Here is a 16,325-nt window from a genome sequence, read left to right on the forward strand (position 1 = left end):
TCGCCCTGTTACAAACACGTGATCTTAGAAAAATTTAAAAGTTGGAATTGGGCACACAGTATAATTGAGATATTTATATTTTTCCTTCAAATACGTTGTCAAAAAAATAGTTTTAAATGTGTGTGAATTTTCAGACTCTTGAAATATAAAATTATCGAGAAATTTTTTAATATCTAAAATGAAGGAGAGAAATGATTGCAACTATATATATTCTCTTTTCATTTTGTGCAATGTATTAACATATTTCGTTGTATTAGTCATTGACCATATAAATAATTATACTAATATTATCTGACGTGTATACGATTATTTATTCACATGAATTAACTTTTTGAATGTCCTACATATATTTTGAACCGAGCATTGTTGTAGATGGGTGAGAGAATTCTTGGACGAAGAAAATCAAGGCCTGGATGCTTTGATAGACTATCTCAGCTTTAGGTTATTAATGATGCGACATGAGCAACGGCTCTTGGAATCTTACACAAATTCTGAAGAAAAATTGCAAACCGGTAAGAAAATCAAAAAAGTAAAACTAGAGAATCCATCTATTCTGTATAGTTTATTAGTTTAGATGTATCCACTTATTGCCCAAAAGATAGGAAAAATGTATAGCTAGCGGAAGCAAATACTTTGAATAACATATTTTTTGCTTTTGATATCGAGATAAATAAGTTTTTAAGCAAAAATCCGCGAAAACTAAGTTTACTATCTAATAATTATAACATAAAATAAAGAGGATTTTAATCAACAAGGTCGAGAGATTATTAGCTGAACTCTTCGATCAGGCGGTTTATATTCGAACTTGTTTATTAATTAGATATTAATGTTCTTACGCGATTATCTTACAAATTGGTTTATATTTCAAAAATAAATTAGTGACAATATTAATACAGCGAGCACTGATACCTCACCATTAAACAACGGATGCTTGAGGCCGCCTCTTCACGAGCTTAAAGATAGTCCTGGAGTCAGAAGGAGATCTCGACATGTGGCACGCCTAAATATGGGTGAAGCAAAGGATGATATTCATGTTTGCATATTATGCATGCGTGCCATTATGAACAATAAGGTAAATATTAATTTTTATGCAAGCAGCTGTTTAAGAATAATTCTAAAGCAGGGAGCACAGACTCTTGCACAACACATAAGAAATTCAACCAATTAGAGTTCTTTATTTCATGGAAAGGAAGGAAACGAAAGACTTTGATTGGTACATTTTCTTATGCATTATGTGTTATGCGTTATGCAAGAGTCTATGCTTCCCGTCTAATATTTGAAAATCCTAAAACATAAATAAAATGAGCATACAGCCACAACGCAAGATGTTATAAGCATAGTCATATATTTAAAAGTAAGATAAAAGTAAACGTTTCGGTCAAAAGTTTTGACCATCATCAAAATCCTAAAAGATTCTCATTTTTATTATTTTAATATGTTTATATCGTTGTAATTAGAAAAACGAGTCCCGTACATTATAAGCGTAAATTTTTATAATTTTTGCATAACGTATTTTTTTTTATATGTGCCCTAAGTCACTTTGAAGGTGTGAAACCTTTTTCTCTTCGAAAAAGGTCGATTTTTTCCTCTTTCGGTGCAAATGTCATTGAAACTATAAGAGATGGAAAAAAATTTCTACAATGAAAATATTGAATGGCTTCAATAATTCTATGTGAATTTATACAGGGTGTTTTCAAATTCGCGCCGGCGAAGTACAAGATGTCATACTTTACGCTAAAAAAACAATTTTTTTCTTTTGCAAAATTGCGTCTGATAAGTAGTTTTTGCAGGAGAGGAGAGTAGGTTGAAGTTAACGAATAAGCGCTCTGATCTCTGGCGCTCAGGGCCGGCGCGTGCTTGTTGTTCACTTGTCAACCTATTTTCACTATAAAACAAGGAACAACTCTTTAATGTCTTAAAATATTTCGATTTTAAAGATTCTTTATTCTGCATTGAAAATAACACAAGATTTTCAATCTGTGGTATCCAAGATATTAATTTTTTTAAACATAATGATTTAATCTGCAAATTATATGGAAACGATGTACGTATAACAGAAATTGTTTATGTATTCTCTAAAAAATTTTTTTATATATTTTTATAACCGTTATCTGCAATCAAGAGCACAATTTTTAAATAATTATGTATTTCAAAAATGTGAATATATTTACATTGATTTTTCACAGTATGGATTTAACATGGTTATTCAACACAGAGAAGCTATTAATTGCATTGCGTTGAGCTTAATCCACAAAAGTTTGAGGTAAGTCATGTATTATCTGTTACTATTATATCTCATATTACGTAGATTGATGATTTTAAACGAATATATTCGTATATAATACCTCCAAGTTGACGATATTTACTTATTAATTTCTCATAAATTATTGTGATAATTTCAAAATAATACAGGAATTTTTGACTTACAATTAGTGTTCTTTACAACTTAAACCGTTCTACTTGCATCCAAGCTTTGTCAAAACTTAACAGATCCTCTGTATATTACATTGTTTTGTGTAATAAATAATCCCATGATTTAGCTATTACAATAAATGTATCACTCTTTTTCAGGACGAAAGCTTTAGTATTGGAACTCCTCGCTGCAATTTGTCTAGTGAAGGGTGGCCATGAGATCATTTTGTCAGCGTTTGATAACTTTAAAGAGATGTGTACCGAAAGGAGAAGATTTACGACGCTTATGGAATATTTTACTCAGTATGACAGCTTCCATATAGAGTTTATGGTTGCTTGTATGCAATTTGTTAATATTGTAGTGCATTCGGTAGAAGACATGAACTTCAGAGTGCATCTACAGTATGAATTCACGAAGCTTGGTTTAGACGAGTATCTTGAGAAGCTCAGACACACAGAGAGCGAAGATCTACAGGTCAGTAAATTAAGTGCGTAAAAATTCATTAATATAATTAAATTATTAATATAAAATTTTACATACAGCACAGAATTTTTTAAAGTATTCATAGAATGTCCTAAAAGTATACAAATATTTATATATTTGGGGGCTCTCCTGATCTACATTTTTACCGAATTATTATACGTTTTCTCTTGTTTTTAGGTTCAAATCTCAGCGTATTTAGATAACGTATTTGATGTAGCTGCCTTGATGGAGGACAGTGAGACAAAGACTGCGGCATTGGAAAAAGTAGCGGAATTAGAAGATGAACTGGGTCATGTAAGCAATATAAACTTTTTCTATATAGAACCACTAGGAAAGTAAAAATGGGCTAAACATAAAATCTAATTTACAGAAACAACTTTTTATAAAAGGCACTAGAACTTATTTAACTATTGTTGTTTATACACATACTAATGTATATGTAATTAATTATTTTTAGAGTACAATAGTTAGTTAATTATTTTTATTAAAGTACAATAGTTATACGGTAATCTTTTAACATTTTAATTTTAATTTCCGACTCACGATTTAAGTACCCAACTAAATATTGAAGTGTTCGATGATTTTTATTCTTTGACGTAGTTATTATGATGTTTCGACATTGCTTTGCAATTTTTTAAATTGACAATTTTAATGCTTTATTGTAAAGCAAAGTCGTTATTCGTTAATCTATATAATTATATACAGAGTGTCTAAAAAGTTCCGGAACACTTGAATATCAGGGAAAGTATAAGTATTACAGAAAAGTGTTTCAGACAAAAGTTGTAGAATTCAAAAAGATCTATTTACTGATCATATCCGTTTGATCTTGGGTGACGTCGCCACGATCAGGTTAAGGTCACATTAATTTTTTTTAATGGAACACCCCATTTTTCATTGCATATTCTTATAGCACATCTCGAGATGATATGGTTCGGTTTAAAATATTCATGTTGACCTTGACCTGATCCTGGTAGTGTACCCTATCTTATCCAAAATCTGTTATTTTCACCTTCTTTTCTCCAAGAAAACCTACAACCGTCATATAAAACTTTTTCTTGTATCTCGCTTAGTTTCTGAGATATTCGCTTGAGGCGATTAAAATGCCTCACCTTATATGTGTGTGTATATATATAAATATATATAATTGATGTATATATATATATATATAATTGATTGAGTTTTACGCAGGCACATGATCGTATGGCAGAATTAGAAAGAGAGTCATTAGCAAAATTGGCGGAATTGGAGACGGAGTTAGGTGCGATCAAAATGGATTATGCCGAGGCTTTAGAAACGCGTAGATCAGTGGAGGAAGAACTCACAGCTTTGAAGAGACAGAGGCAGGATTCTGCCCGAAGACAGAGTGTCCTGGAGAACAAAATTATCGAACTGGAAACTCTCACGGGAACACTTACGAAGGGCTCATCAGGTATCTTACAATTAGATCAAAGTATTTATATGTATGTATATTACTAATAGATGGCATAAAACGAAATCTTGTGTAAATGCCTATCGATCTTTCAGCCGCTAGTCTACGAAATGGCACCGCAACAAGTCCTCTAAATAATTCGGATAATATTACGTCAGAGATGTTTGCCTCGACACCGTCACCAACATCGCATGAAGCGCTTCCAGCGGCTCCTGTGCCACCACCTCCACCTCCTCCACCGTGCCCGCCGCCGCCTCCTATGGCACCTCTTTCTCTGGGAGATCATAAGTTACTACCAACTGTTCCGATACCTCCACCACCTGCCGGCATGATGCAAGCACCTAATGGAGCAATGACTATCAAACGAAAAGTATATATTTCATTAATTTCGCGTTTCTATATTGCATTAACACTTGACTAATCAATGTTGAACATGTATCTAATTTTATCATATCTGTCAATTTTACACTTGTGTATATAAAGGAACGTTTTATCTATTATAAATATTGTTAATTTTTTAAATAATTTAAATATTTAATGTTCACTTTAATTGTCTATAGAATTAAAACCTCTCGATGAATTCCGCTCAAAATTTGACAGTAATCAGCTGAAAGATTCTACTTGTCAAAAAGTAATGTGACATAACACTGTGCCCTCTGACAGATTTTCTAAGAACTTATTGACTTGCTCTCGTATATAATTTGTTATATTAAGCGCAATTTTTATGCGCAATTAATGTTTTAGCCGTCCAGTGTGATACTATATTTTATATGATCTCTTAATATAGTAATTATTTAGAACTCACCTTAATGATCTTGATTTCTTCTATATGCTATCAACGTCATTTTATTGCAAGAAATAATATTGTTTCATTGTTTTTTTTTCTGATTATTACTTTGACTTAATATAAGATTACGTTCTTCCTAGGTTCAAACAAAGTACAAGCTTCCGACACTTAATTGGATTGCTCTGAAACCTAATCAAGTACGGGGTACCATCTTCAATGAGTTGGATGACGATCGTTTGCATAATCAAATCGACTTTTCTGACTTTGAAGAGCGATTTAAGATCGGTATGAGTGGACACGTAGCCAACGGTAACAGTGAAATCGATGGACTTCAAAACTTTCCGAGTAAACGATTCAAGAAATCCGAAAACGTATCGCTTTTAGAGCACACAAGATTACGAAATATTGGTAAATAAATCTCATTTATCATGAGATAATATGTGATATATAGAAATAAACTTTTCGCTCTTTTCTCACTTTTTTCCAATTTTAGCTATATCGCGCCGAAAAATGGAAATGCCAATCGAAAAAGTAATAATGGCGGTAAATGCTCTCGACTTAAAAATCCTTTCGCTTGAAAATGTAGAATTATTGCAACGTATGGTGCCTACGGATCAAGAAGTACGTTTGTTTTGTATTTAATATAAATATTATCGTTATTAAAATATTTACAACATCAATAACATAAATTAATTTCAGATTAAGGCTTACCGCGAATATATTATAGAAAAGAAGAATATCAACTTGTTGACTGAAGAAGATAAATTTTTGATGCAACTTGGTAAAGTCGAAAGAATATCTACCAAGTTGTCAATTATGAACTACATAGGAAACTTTTTTGACAATTTACATCTCATTACGCCACAAATACATGCTGTGATATCTGCATCCAGTTCGGTTAAGAGTTCAAAGAAATTAAGATCAGTATTAGAAATTATTCTTGCCTTTGGTAACTACCTAAATAGTAGCAAACGAGGCCCTGCATATGGCTTCAAATTGCAAAGCTTAGATACATTATTAGATACAAAATCGACTGATAAAAGGATGTGCCTTTTGCATTACATCGTTGCCACGATACGCATCAAGTTTCCAGAACTTACTAATTTTGAATCAGAGTTGATGTACATCGACAAAGCTGCAACAGGTATATCTTATTTGACTAGTTATAATATAGGAATTTTCATATTTAATTATAAATTATATGTAAAAATAAGTTAATGAAACAGCGTTTAGTATAAAATTCGATTTACATTCTGTTCTGATTTAAAATGTTCCATTAATTTTATTTATATTGCACAACTGTACATATACATATAACAATTTCAGTTTCACTAGAGAATATAACGACTGATGTTCATGAGCTGGAGAAAGGAATGGATCTTGTGCGAAAAGAGTTTGAGTTACGTGGCAAAGAGAAACATAATACGGTATTGCGCGATTTTTTGAATAATTCTGAGGAGAAATTACGCCGTTTAAAACTTGATGCACGTACTGCTGGTGAAACATTCCGAGAATGTGTTGAATTTTTTGGAGAAAGCCCGAGGCAGGCTGATGCCAACACTTTCTTCTCTCTTCTTGTTAGATTCGCGAGAGCATTTAAGGTATATTAGTAATTACATTCTAATAGATATCACAATTTTTAATATATACTCTAGTTTTGTTGAAAGCGCAATAGCATATATTGAATATACAAATTGAATACACAACAAGAAATAATGCTTATAATAGTCGAAGCTGAATCTTAGGTGCTTCATAAATAATTCCATGTGAATGTATATGCTAAGACTACAAATATAGTACATAAATTCACATAGAATTATTTATAAGTATCTAAGTTTCAGTTTCAACCGTTATACGGTCTTAATAAATCATTTATTATTGCATAAATTGAATAATAAAATGTATTTACAGGCAGCGGATCAAGAAAATGAACAGCGTCGTAGATTAGAGGCTGCTGCAGCAGAAGCTTTAAACACTTCCGAAGAAGTTATAAAACGTAACAAATTAAACCAAAAGAAACAACAGGTATGTGCCTTTAATGTATTAATTTTGTAAAATTCTTATATATATGTATTAACTCTTATCTAAGCTTATGAATGAAGTCAAAGCGCTTAAATCTTTTTTATTTAATGGTTAATATCTAGCATGTGTTAATACCTAGCATGTGTTCTAGTGTATCATTTTAAAAACACTATTTTAATATACGTATTTTTTATTTGTAAATACGTTATTATTATTATTGCAAAAAATACGTATTGTTCTTCCTTTTTAAAACGAACATTTTATAAAAAGGTTAAATATTAATTATTGTATTATAAATACACATTTGTGTCTCACCTGGACACTGTAATGTTCTTTGAAAATAACACTAGTTTACAAAAAATTTTTTTTTGATTACTTTGAACCGGACTAGATGTGTCTTATAGATTTTTAGGTGCTGCATACGATGCCGCAAACGAAAAAATCCTAGCACAACAAATTTCCAAGATAATTGAGGTTTAATACTTAAAAAATGATTTTTTGCGATATTTGACTTTTTTTTTTTTATAAAGAAGGTTAACGTTATCTTGAAATTTCGATCAGGAGTTATACGAATGTATTGTTCATCCCCTATAAAATGCATTTTTTAAATTTCAATACCTTATTTTTTAGCCATGTTATGAACGATTATTAGCACGACTAACTTATTGGAGGACAGTCAGGGTCATGACCTTGACAACATATGTCAGGGTCATAGTCATTGGACTTTGGTTCTCTAATCGGAACTTTTGCTACAATGGGGGCGCGATGTTCAAAATTATGTAGCTTTTCGGTTTTCTCGTGTCTTAGACTACATTTTAGAATTTTCTACGAACGTCTATCACCATGTGTGTGACCTGTGGCCGATGCGGTCGCTAATTGTTTAACATTTTTTAAATAAACAATGGGGGCATGATATTCAATATTATAAAACTTTTTCTCGTGTCTCAGACTACATTTTAGAATTTTTTTCGAACATTTATCACCATGAATCAAATAATTAATTAATTGACGTATTACAAAAATTGACAATAATAGACAATAATTGACAATTTACATTTAAATGACTCATCTTTGTCTTATTCTTGACTACTTTTATATTATATTGACGACAATGAATTTCTTACTTTACACACAATTCCCACATTCACACAAAAACAGAAGAATCAATTTCTTTGAACAAATTGTACCACACCATGTCGCTTAGACCGCAACATTATGCTTTCATCTCTATGACATTGTAACAACGATAAGAACGCTGAAGAAGGACCCGTGAATTCCGAAACGTTCGATATTATTTTTACATTATATTTTTTTATATTTTATATTTTTATGTTGTATTAACATTGTAAACTAGAAATTTATTTTATAAAAAAATCTTATTGCTCGATTTAGATCGCTTTTTCTTTATACTTTACATTGTAAAAAAACGAGCGAAATCTAATCATTTTTTTAAGTATTAAACCTCATTTATCTCAGAAATCTGACGTGTTAGAATTTGTTTGCTTGCGGCATCGTTTTCAGCATCCAAAAATCTATAAGACACACGTAGTCCGGTTCAAAGTAATTTTTTGCTGTAAACTAGTGTAATTAATAAGGGAACACAACCAACTGATCTCCGATTTCAATAAACTTTGGATATGTTAATGCTCTTGCGTAGTCATCACAGCCATATTAAATAGTGACGTTAGAAGCGAGAAATGACATGTTAATTTTTGTTTTGTGTAATTTGTAACATTGTATAGACAATTTTGATAAAACGAAAATGATGAGATCGCTTTAATACAATAAAGATGGACGAAAACTATAATATATTTATCTTCTCCCTGACAATCGGTAAACAATGATAAAATGAAATAAAACTAATAACCCCCCTCCCCTAATTCTGCAAAATCTATCGTTATGGATATCTCATAAGGTAGACTCTATTCCGCTTTGGGATGTTGCGCTATTGAATGTGGAATGGAATTATACAATATATTCTTGAAATTATTTAACTTTTATTTAAAACATTCTTCTCTATCTCATAGTTTCAGCGATATGTACTCTGAAAGAAAAATCTGATTTTTTATTAAGGAAGATTTTTACCTTCTTAAATACGTGCGACTCAGCACGTATTTAAAAAATGTATCTCTTATTTTTATCTACATTTTAACATATCTAAAACTTATTAAAATTGGAGGGGATCAATTGATTGTATTCCATTGTAAGTCTTCTTCTATTACTATATATTTTTTACTGATGTATATTTGCTGATGTGTTACTTTATTAAAAAAGTTCAAAATGTATCTATATCTTACTATTATTTGGATATTTTTCTTTTCATTAAATAAATTTTTACTTATTAAGTTTTGTTATTTTATAGTTGTATAATTATAATTTCCGTTGGTTATGACACACGCACGCACGCGCACACGCACACACTCACAAAATTGCTCATTTAACAAATTATTCATTTTTTCTACATATATATTTTTTTTAAAGCAACTTTGTTATCTCTGCACCAATTGATTCATCTCATTATTCTGTTTATAATATAATTAAGGTATGATTATTAAAAAATTAATAGTTTACAAGATATTTAATATTTTACGTCAAAATATGCTTAGTATAAAATGTCATAAATTATTGATTTTTTATAGCTTATTTTAATAGTTTTTATGCAGAATATTTAAAGAAATCATATTATGTTAAAAAAATCCTTTTATTAAACAAAATGATAACTTCCATATAATCTCGAAAAATTGTGTTTTTTTTAATTTTACTAATATTGTGCTCCTTTTATCTGAAATATTGTTTCTATCTTTTTATATTTTTCGAAATATTCCATTATATGTAAAATAAACATAATGGAAACGTCCTCCAGTCCAAAAGTTTGGATACACTGCTTTGAGTATAAAAGAAAATATTATAGAAAGGAAAATTCCATTTAAGCACATTAAAATGTTTAAGCACGCCAAAGTCCATATTTGGGGGGTGCATAACTACTAAAATATAAAAAATTTTGAATCGAACGTTATATGTCCTGAAAGGCGGCATCGCCACGAGTAATTTGAGCTAAAAAAATTTAAAAATCGGTCAAGCCGTTCTGGAGATACAAGCGGTCGAAAAGTGGTAATTTTAATGTAATATTATAATTATACACTTACAGAATAATTATTAACTTACAGAAATAAATAAATTATACTTTTTGATACTCTCATATTTAGAGGTTCAAAGTAACTCTACTATAATTTCATATCATAGTTTGATTCATAATCTTTATTAAAATTATTACAATTATAAATATTTTCATATACGTATGTGTGCATATGAAAGAGTGAAGTGAATAAGTGATTACTCAAAAAATTAATATCATATAAAGAGAGGATATTAATTTGTTGCATGTTGTGATGTAGCATGGCGTTTTATAGGAATTATAAACGATTTTACATTGATTATTTTGAGCGTGCCTTTTAGAGTTATTCCATTTTTTAAACATATATTTTATAAACACCTGTTTTTTTTTATTTGTTACATATTTATTTGGATTTAAAGTCACCGAAATTTTGCTGTAACTCGAACAAGAGTCTGTTACACCGCCATCTTAATGAACTGGAGTTCATAACATAACAATGTAGAAACAATTCATAACATGTAAGTCCCTCTCACTCCCTTCTATTAACATATGATTTTTAATATTTACACACATATCACATTACCAAGATATTTATTGTTTGCAAAGGTCTGAAATTTTTATAGCATTTTTTTCTTTCTTATTATTTTAATTTCTTTTTTATTCATGAAATTGTGGGATTTTTATTGAATTTTATTGGTATTCATGACAGTTAAAAAAAAATTTTTTTTTAAATTTAAATTCTATTTTTTTTTCTTGATAATATCAATCATTAATTAGCAATAAGTACAGCAAACATTCACGTACACTCATGAATAGTCTCATCTATAATTATATTAAGTCAGTGCAAAAGTTTTTTTTATTATTTATTATTAATTTTGAATGATAAATCGAGCACAAACTTTTGCATTGATTTAATATTTTGCGAGTTATTATTTAAAAAAATCAGGATAACAGCAGAAGACAATATAGCTGATTGTAACGTATATTAGTTTATAAATTTATTTAATTTTATTTTTATTTAAGTTTATTATTTGAAAATTAAAGACATAATAATCCAAGTAAAAGTAATTACCTATATTATTACTTTTATCGTGAACAATATTTACAATAATTATTACTATTTAAAAGAAATTTGTGTTAAGTGTACAAGAAATTAAACGTACGCCCACACACATACACCTACATAAATTCATACATTTATAGGGTTTGAGAGGAAAGATAAACGACACGATTCAACATTGTATTCTCTCCGAAGTATTATAGTACGTATTCTAAAATTTTCGTGCTGAACACAATGCCGTCATCAGAATTTGCGTATCATGTCAGGATTTTGAATAAATTAAGGCTTCTGATGCCTGATATGTACATAATGGAATCATGATGCCATAAGCAAGAAATTACACATTGAAGTTTCTTTGAATGCCATTTGTAAATAAAGAGAATTTGCATGAAATAAAATCATGAGATCGTTCTAAAACACTTATAAAAACACACAATATTCAATACTAAATACCGTTAATATAAGAACATAACTAATACGAATACGAAGCTTATAACAGTGTCTAGCTTTAATTGATTATATATAATTTCGTGTGAATTTATATACTAATTAATATATACTAATATACATAGTCCCCTCAAACTGCTCCCCCAAATTCTAATTGGCCATAATAATTTGATGAAAATAAATTGACAGTGCAGTCAAAAATACTATTTTATCTTAATTTATAATAAAATCCTAATATGTTATGCAAGTTCTAACAATGGTGTGTTCAGCGCGAAAAAATCTTCGGGATATGAATTACGGCACTTTGGAGAGAAAAAATAATTTTTATGTTGAGCTGTGGAATGTAAAATATATTTAATTTATAAACGATATATAATATTAAATATCTTGTTTATATATAATTATTTGCAACTTTATATAAGTAAAAAATATATCTAAATTAATTTATATATTATTTATATCTTATATATAAATAAAAATAAGAAGTTTAATATATATAATAATTATTAATCACAGGTTCGAAAGAGTAAATCAGATATAATATGTAATGCCTATACATATATATGAGCCAGGATATACGTGTGTGAAATACAATTTTATTTATTTAAAAAACAAAATGTATACATGTACATACATGTATACGTTTCGACCCTAGTTTCGGATCTTTTTCAGTACAAAAAAATCGTCCGACTTTTGTTTTTTCTTTTTATTACAATTATTTTTAATTATGAAATTATTATAGCCTATCTTTGTTTCAAGTTATGTATATATTTTGCTTTTTCACTTCTGACTTTGGTAAGTATTAAATATTTCATTACTGTTTTTGTTAGTCCGAACTGTCAACTTTATTTCAATCTTCTATTTTATGTAAGTTATGAAAAATTCTATACATTAAGTGTCTAACGATTAATTTACAATTATATTCTTTATACAGTGAATTTACCAATTTAATGACAGAATACTCAGGTTTTTTTTGAATCATTACTTTATGTAAGTGACATAAATTATTTGAGATTCGCTCATTTAAAAGAATTTACAAACTTCCGTTTTTCTTTATAGTAATTTTGCCAAATTGATATACAGTATCCCACAAGATTGGACACAATCTTCAAAATGAGACGTATATAATTAGGTTTCAACTTTTTTGTACTGAAGAGGACCCGAAACTAGAGTCGAAACGTATACATATCTTGTTTTTTAAATAAATAAAATGTATTTCACACACATATATCCTGCGTTGGCTCGTATAGGTATTACATATTATATTTGATTTAATATACATGTATGTTATTTATATCATTATTGATTACAATTGAATATTTTGTATATATTTATATTCATTATATCAGGTCTGTTAGTCATTAATAACATTCAAAGTATGCATTTGCATGTTTTAACTCGTATTGATGTTGCCTGAGAGAATTCTTCTATCATCGCTTTACTTTGCTATAAGGTTTCATATAGGTATCATATTAGTGAATAACTCAAGTTGCATACAAATAATTATTGTGTTAAATTTTTCTTAATTTGATATTATAATTTTAGTAAATCTTGCATTTTCTTAAATTTCTTAATCAATATATAACATACAAAGAATTTCCAGATTAAACTATCAAATGTAAAATATAAATTTAGAACTTCAAAACAAATAAAATTTTCCTCTGTAAGAAATTAATATTTCTTAAACGAAGTGTTTGCAAGCAACTTCCAGAAGAAAATTTTGTTTATGTTGATATCTTCAATTCACATTTTAAATTTGACAGTTTGATCCAAGAAAACATCCTGTATAATTTATAAGTTATATACAGAGTGCCTATAAAATCTGTTATCACTTTTTTATATTTTGGAGACAGTTTAGAAATATGAAAAATCATAAAATATTTACAATTGTACATGTTCTATAATTTCAAGGGGCTTCTCTAACTAAAAAAGTTAAGGAGATTGCCCTTCCTAACGGGATGCCCCAGGGTGGACCTATGTAACTCAAAAATTTCAAATAGAACCCTGTATATTGTAGCATTGTGTATAAAAGGGCATAAAAAAAAAAATTTTTTTTTAATACAGAGATTGATAGGTCTCCCCGTAAGGATAAATATAATTTTTCAAAGTTTGACACTGAATAACTTCCGAATAGGTCAAAATATCTACCTCCACATTAAAAATTTTCTTTTTTTTAATGCCTTTTCAAATGATATGATACAATATGAAGAATTCCATTTTGAATTGAGGCTTCCTGCGGCAACCCCCTCAGAAGTAATCTCTTTAAAAGAACAGCCTCTTTAAATAAATGAACACGTATTTCGTGGTTTTTCATAATTTTTAACCGTTTCCAATATATAGGGATGATAGATGATTTTAAGCATCTTATATATTTATAAAATGTATCAAGATGTTCTATAAAATATGTGCGAATTTAAGTATCGAGAAAGTTTTTAAAAAATTAAAAAAGAAAGTTACATTTTTACTTATTTCAAGCAATAAGTTTATAAGATGTAAAGATTCAAATATAGTCAATTACAGATTACGTTTAAACGGTTACCTATCTACGAATTGCGCGAGCGCTAGTATTAGTTTTATAGCATTATAAACGCGCAATTCGTAATTGATCATATTTAAACCCTTATTAGTGCACAAACTTCTGTTGCTTAAAATAAAAATTTACAAATAACTTTCTTACTTAATTTTTCGAAAGCTTTCTTATTGTGGTATTTTGATTCACGAATTTCGATGTGTGTGTACATGTATGCGTGCGTGCGTGTGTATGATGTATGTACAGAGTGTATCATTTTAATTAACGCACTAAAATATCTCTTGAATAGTACATTTTAAAGAAAAATGTTTCAGACAAAAGTTATATAGTTTGGAGGGGGACATAAATGATGTTATTAGTTTGACTTTGGAAAATTGTTTGAAGGTTACGTAATAAAGGTCATCCTCAATTTTTAAATTGCCCCGTAGAACTTCGCAAATTTCGTAAAAAATTTTGAGATCTGATGAATCTTCATTTATGTTTGTGTAACTTTATAAAATATCAGTAATACGATATTTTTAAGTACAAGTCTGAAAAGTAGAGATTTCAAGCTTTAAAATGCCTTTTTAAAAATCTCGATACGATGATTTTTTACGAAGTTATTCTGTTTCGAAATTTACCTATTTTTGCACGGTGGAATAAGTGATCCTTTAATTTTTTTGTGTAGTGTATATAGCGTTTTTGAAAGCTCTCGAAGTAAGCTGTTAGAGTCTTTAAGTCTTATTATATTATAATAAGACTTAAGCTTCAAATTTTTCAAGATCAAACCAGTAGCACCGTCTTATGTCCCACTCGAAACCATATAACTTCTGTCTGAAATATTTTTCTCCAAAATGGAATATTAAAGAGATATTTTAGTGTGTTAATTAAAATAATACACCCTGCGCGCACGCACGCACGCACGCACGCACGCACACACACACACACACTCACACACTCACACACACACACACACACACACACACACACACACACACACACACACACACAAAATTGTGTATACATACACAGAGTGTTCCGGTATTGTATACCCCTTTTTATCTCGTAAAGAGGTAGTGTACTATAATAAATACCTATAGTATCAAATTAAACAGTTCTAACTAAACTGTATTGTAGGTACAATGATCATTTAGAAAAATTTATCTATGTTAGCAAATATACATAATTTTTGCACGTTAAAGTAAATATTTTGATGTAATAAAGTTGTAAAGAGCATTTGTTCTAATGAGTATACCAATGTATAATATAACAAAATTATTTTACAAATTATATTAATTATTTTGGTTTATAAAGTTTTGGCCCTGCGGTGGCCAACTTCTGATTTTTGATCATGTAAAAATTATGTATATCTCTTCGTTTCTAACACAGGCCTACAAAAAAAAGTATTCTAAAAGTATTATAATTAATAGAATTAAAGATTTTGATGAATCTCAGGCTCGTAGCCCTGTTCTCGTATTAGTTTTAAAAAAGTATTCTGTACTGGGATGGAAACCTAGCTATTCTATGTATTTTTAATCGCTGAATATGAATCTGACATACATCAATACAGAATACCTTTTTTTTTATAGGCCTGTGTAATTTTTCTAAATGACTACTGGTTTGCAATAGAATTCAGTTAGACCCGTTTAATTTGATATGTATTTATTGTATACGTGTGTGTGCGTACCGTGTATGTGTATATATACATATTACTCAATATGTTGTAATAACTATTATAAATATAGAGCTTTTATATAAATATTAAAAAAAATTTTTGTTATAATTAACATTCTGTTACATTTTATTAGGATGCTGTTATAAACGAATTGAAGAATAAGACACGATTAGTGCAAGAGAAAAAGTTGCTGCAACAAGACGAAGTGTATAATGGTGCTCTAGAGGATATTCTTCTTGGTCTCAGATCCGAACCATATCGCAGAGCGGATGCTGTAAGACGTAGCCAACGACGACGTATCGATAATCATAGACTCTCGCGCACTGCTGAAGAGCTTGAACTCTAACTTTTTTACATTACCGATACGCGTTTCAAAGATTTTTCA

The 16,325-nt window shown here is 29.3% G+C and overlaps 1 protein-coding gene across 1 annotated transcript in view; it reads left to right on the forward strand.

Annotated features, from left to right (window-relative positions):
* Nucleotides 1-16,325, forward strand: part of Frl (formin-like protein) — a 29,767-nt gene extending 13,442 nt beyond the window's left edge. Inside the window, exons 5-17 of the mRNA XM_018540259.1 lie at nt 373-512; nt 897-1,072; nt 2,187-2,263; nt 2,572-2,887; nt 3,074-3,190; nt 4,085-4,325; nt 4,421-4,695; nt 5,253-5,520; nt 5,606-5,733; nt 5,812-6,256; nt 6,439-6,713; nt 7,024-7,137; nt 16,074-16,325. Of these exons, the coding sequence (XP_018395761.1) occupies nt 373-512; nt 897-1,072; nt 2,187-2,263; nt 2,572-2,887; nt 3,074-3,190; nt 4,085-4,325; nt 4,421-4,695; nt 5,253-5,520; nt 5,606-5,733; nt 5,812-6,256; nt 6,439-6,713; nt 7,024-7,137; nt 16,074-16,286 (2,785 nt within the window). The 3' untranslated portion in view covers nt 16,287-16,325. The remainder of the gene's footprint in view (nt 1-372; nt 513-896; nt 1,073-2,186; nt 2,264-2,571; nt 2,888-3,073; nt 3,191-4,084; nt 4,326-4,420; nt 4,696-5,252; nt 5,521-5,605; nt 5,734-5,811; nt 6,257-6,438; nt 6,714-7,023; nt 7,138-16,073) is intronic.

Source organism: Cyphomyrmex costatus, unplaced genomic scaffold (assembly GCF_001594065.2).
Source record: "Cyphomyrmex costatus isolate MS0001 unplaced genomic scaffold, Ccosl1.0 scaffold24, whole genome shotgun sequence".
NCBI lineage: Eukaryota > Metazoa > Arthropoda > Insecta > Hymenoptera > Formicidae > Cyphomyrmex > Cyphomyrmex costatus.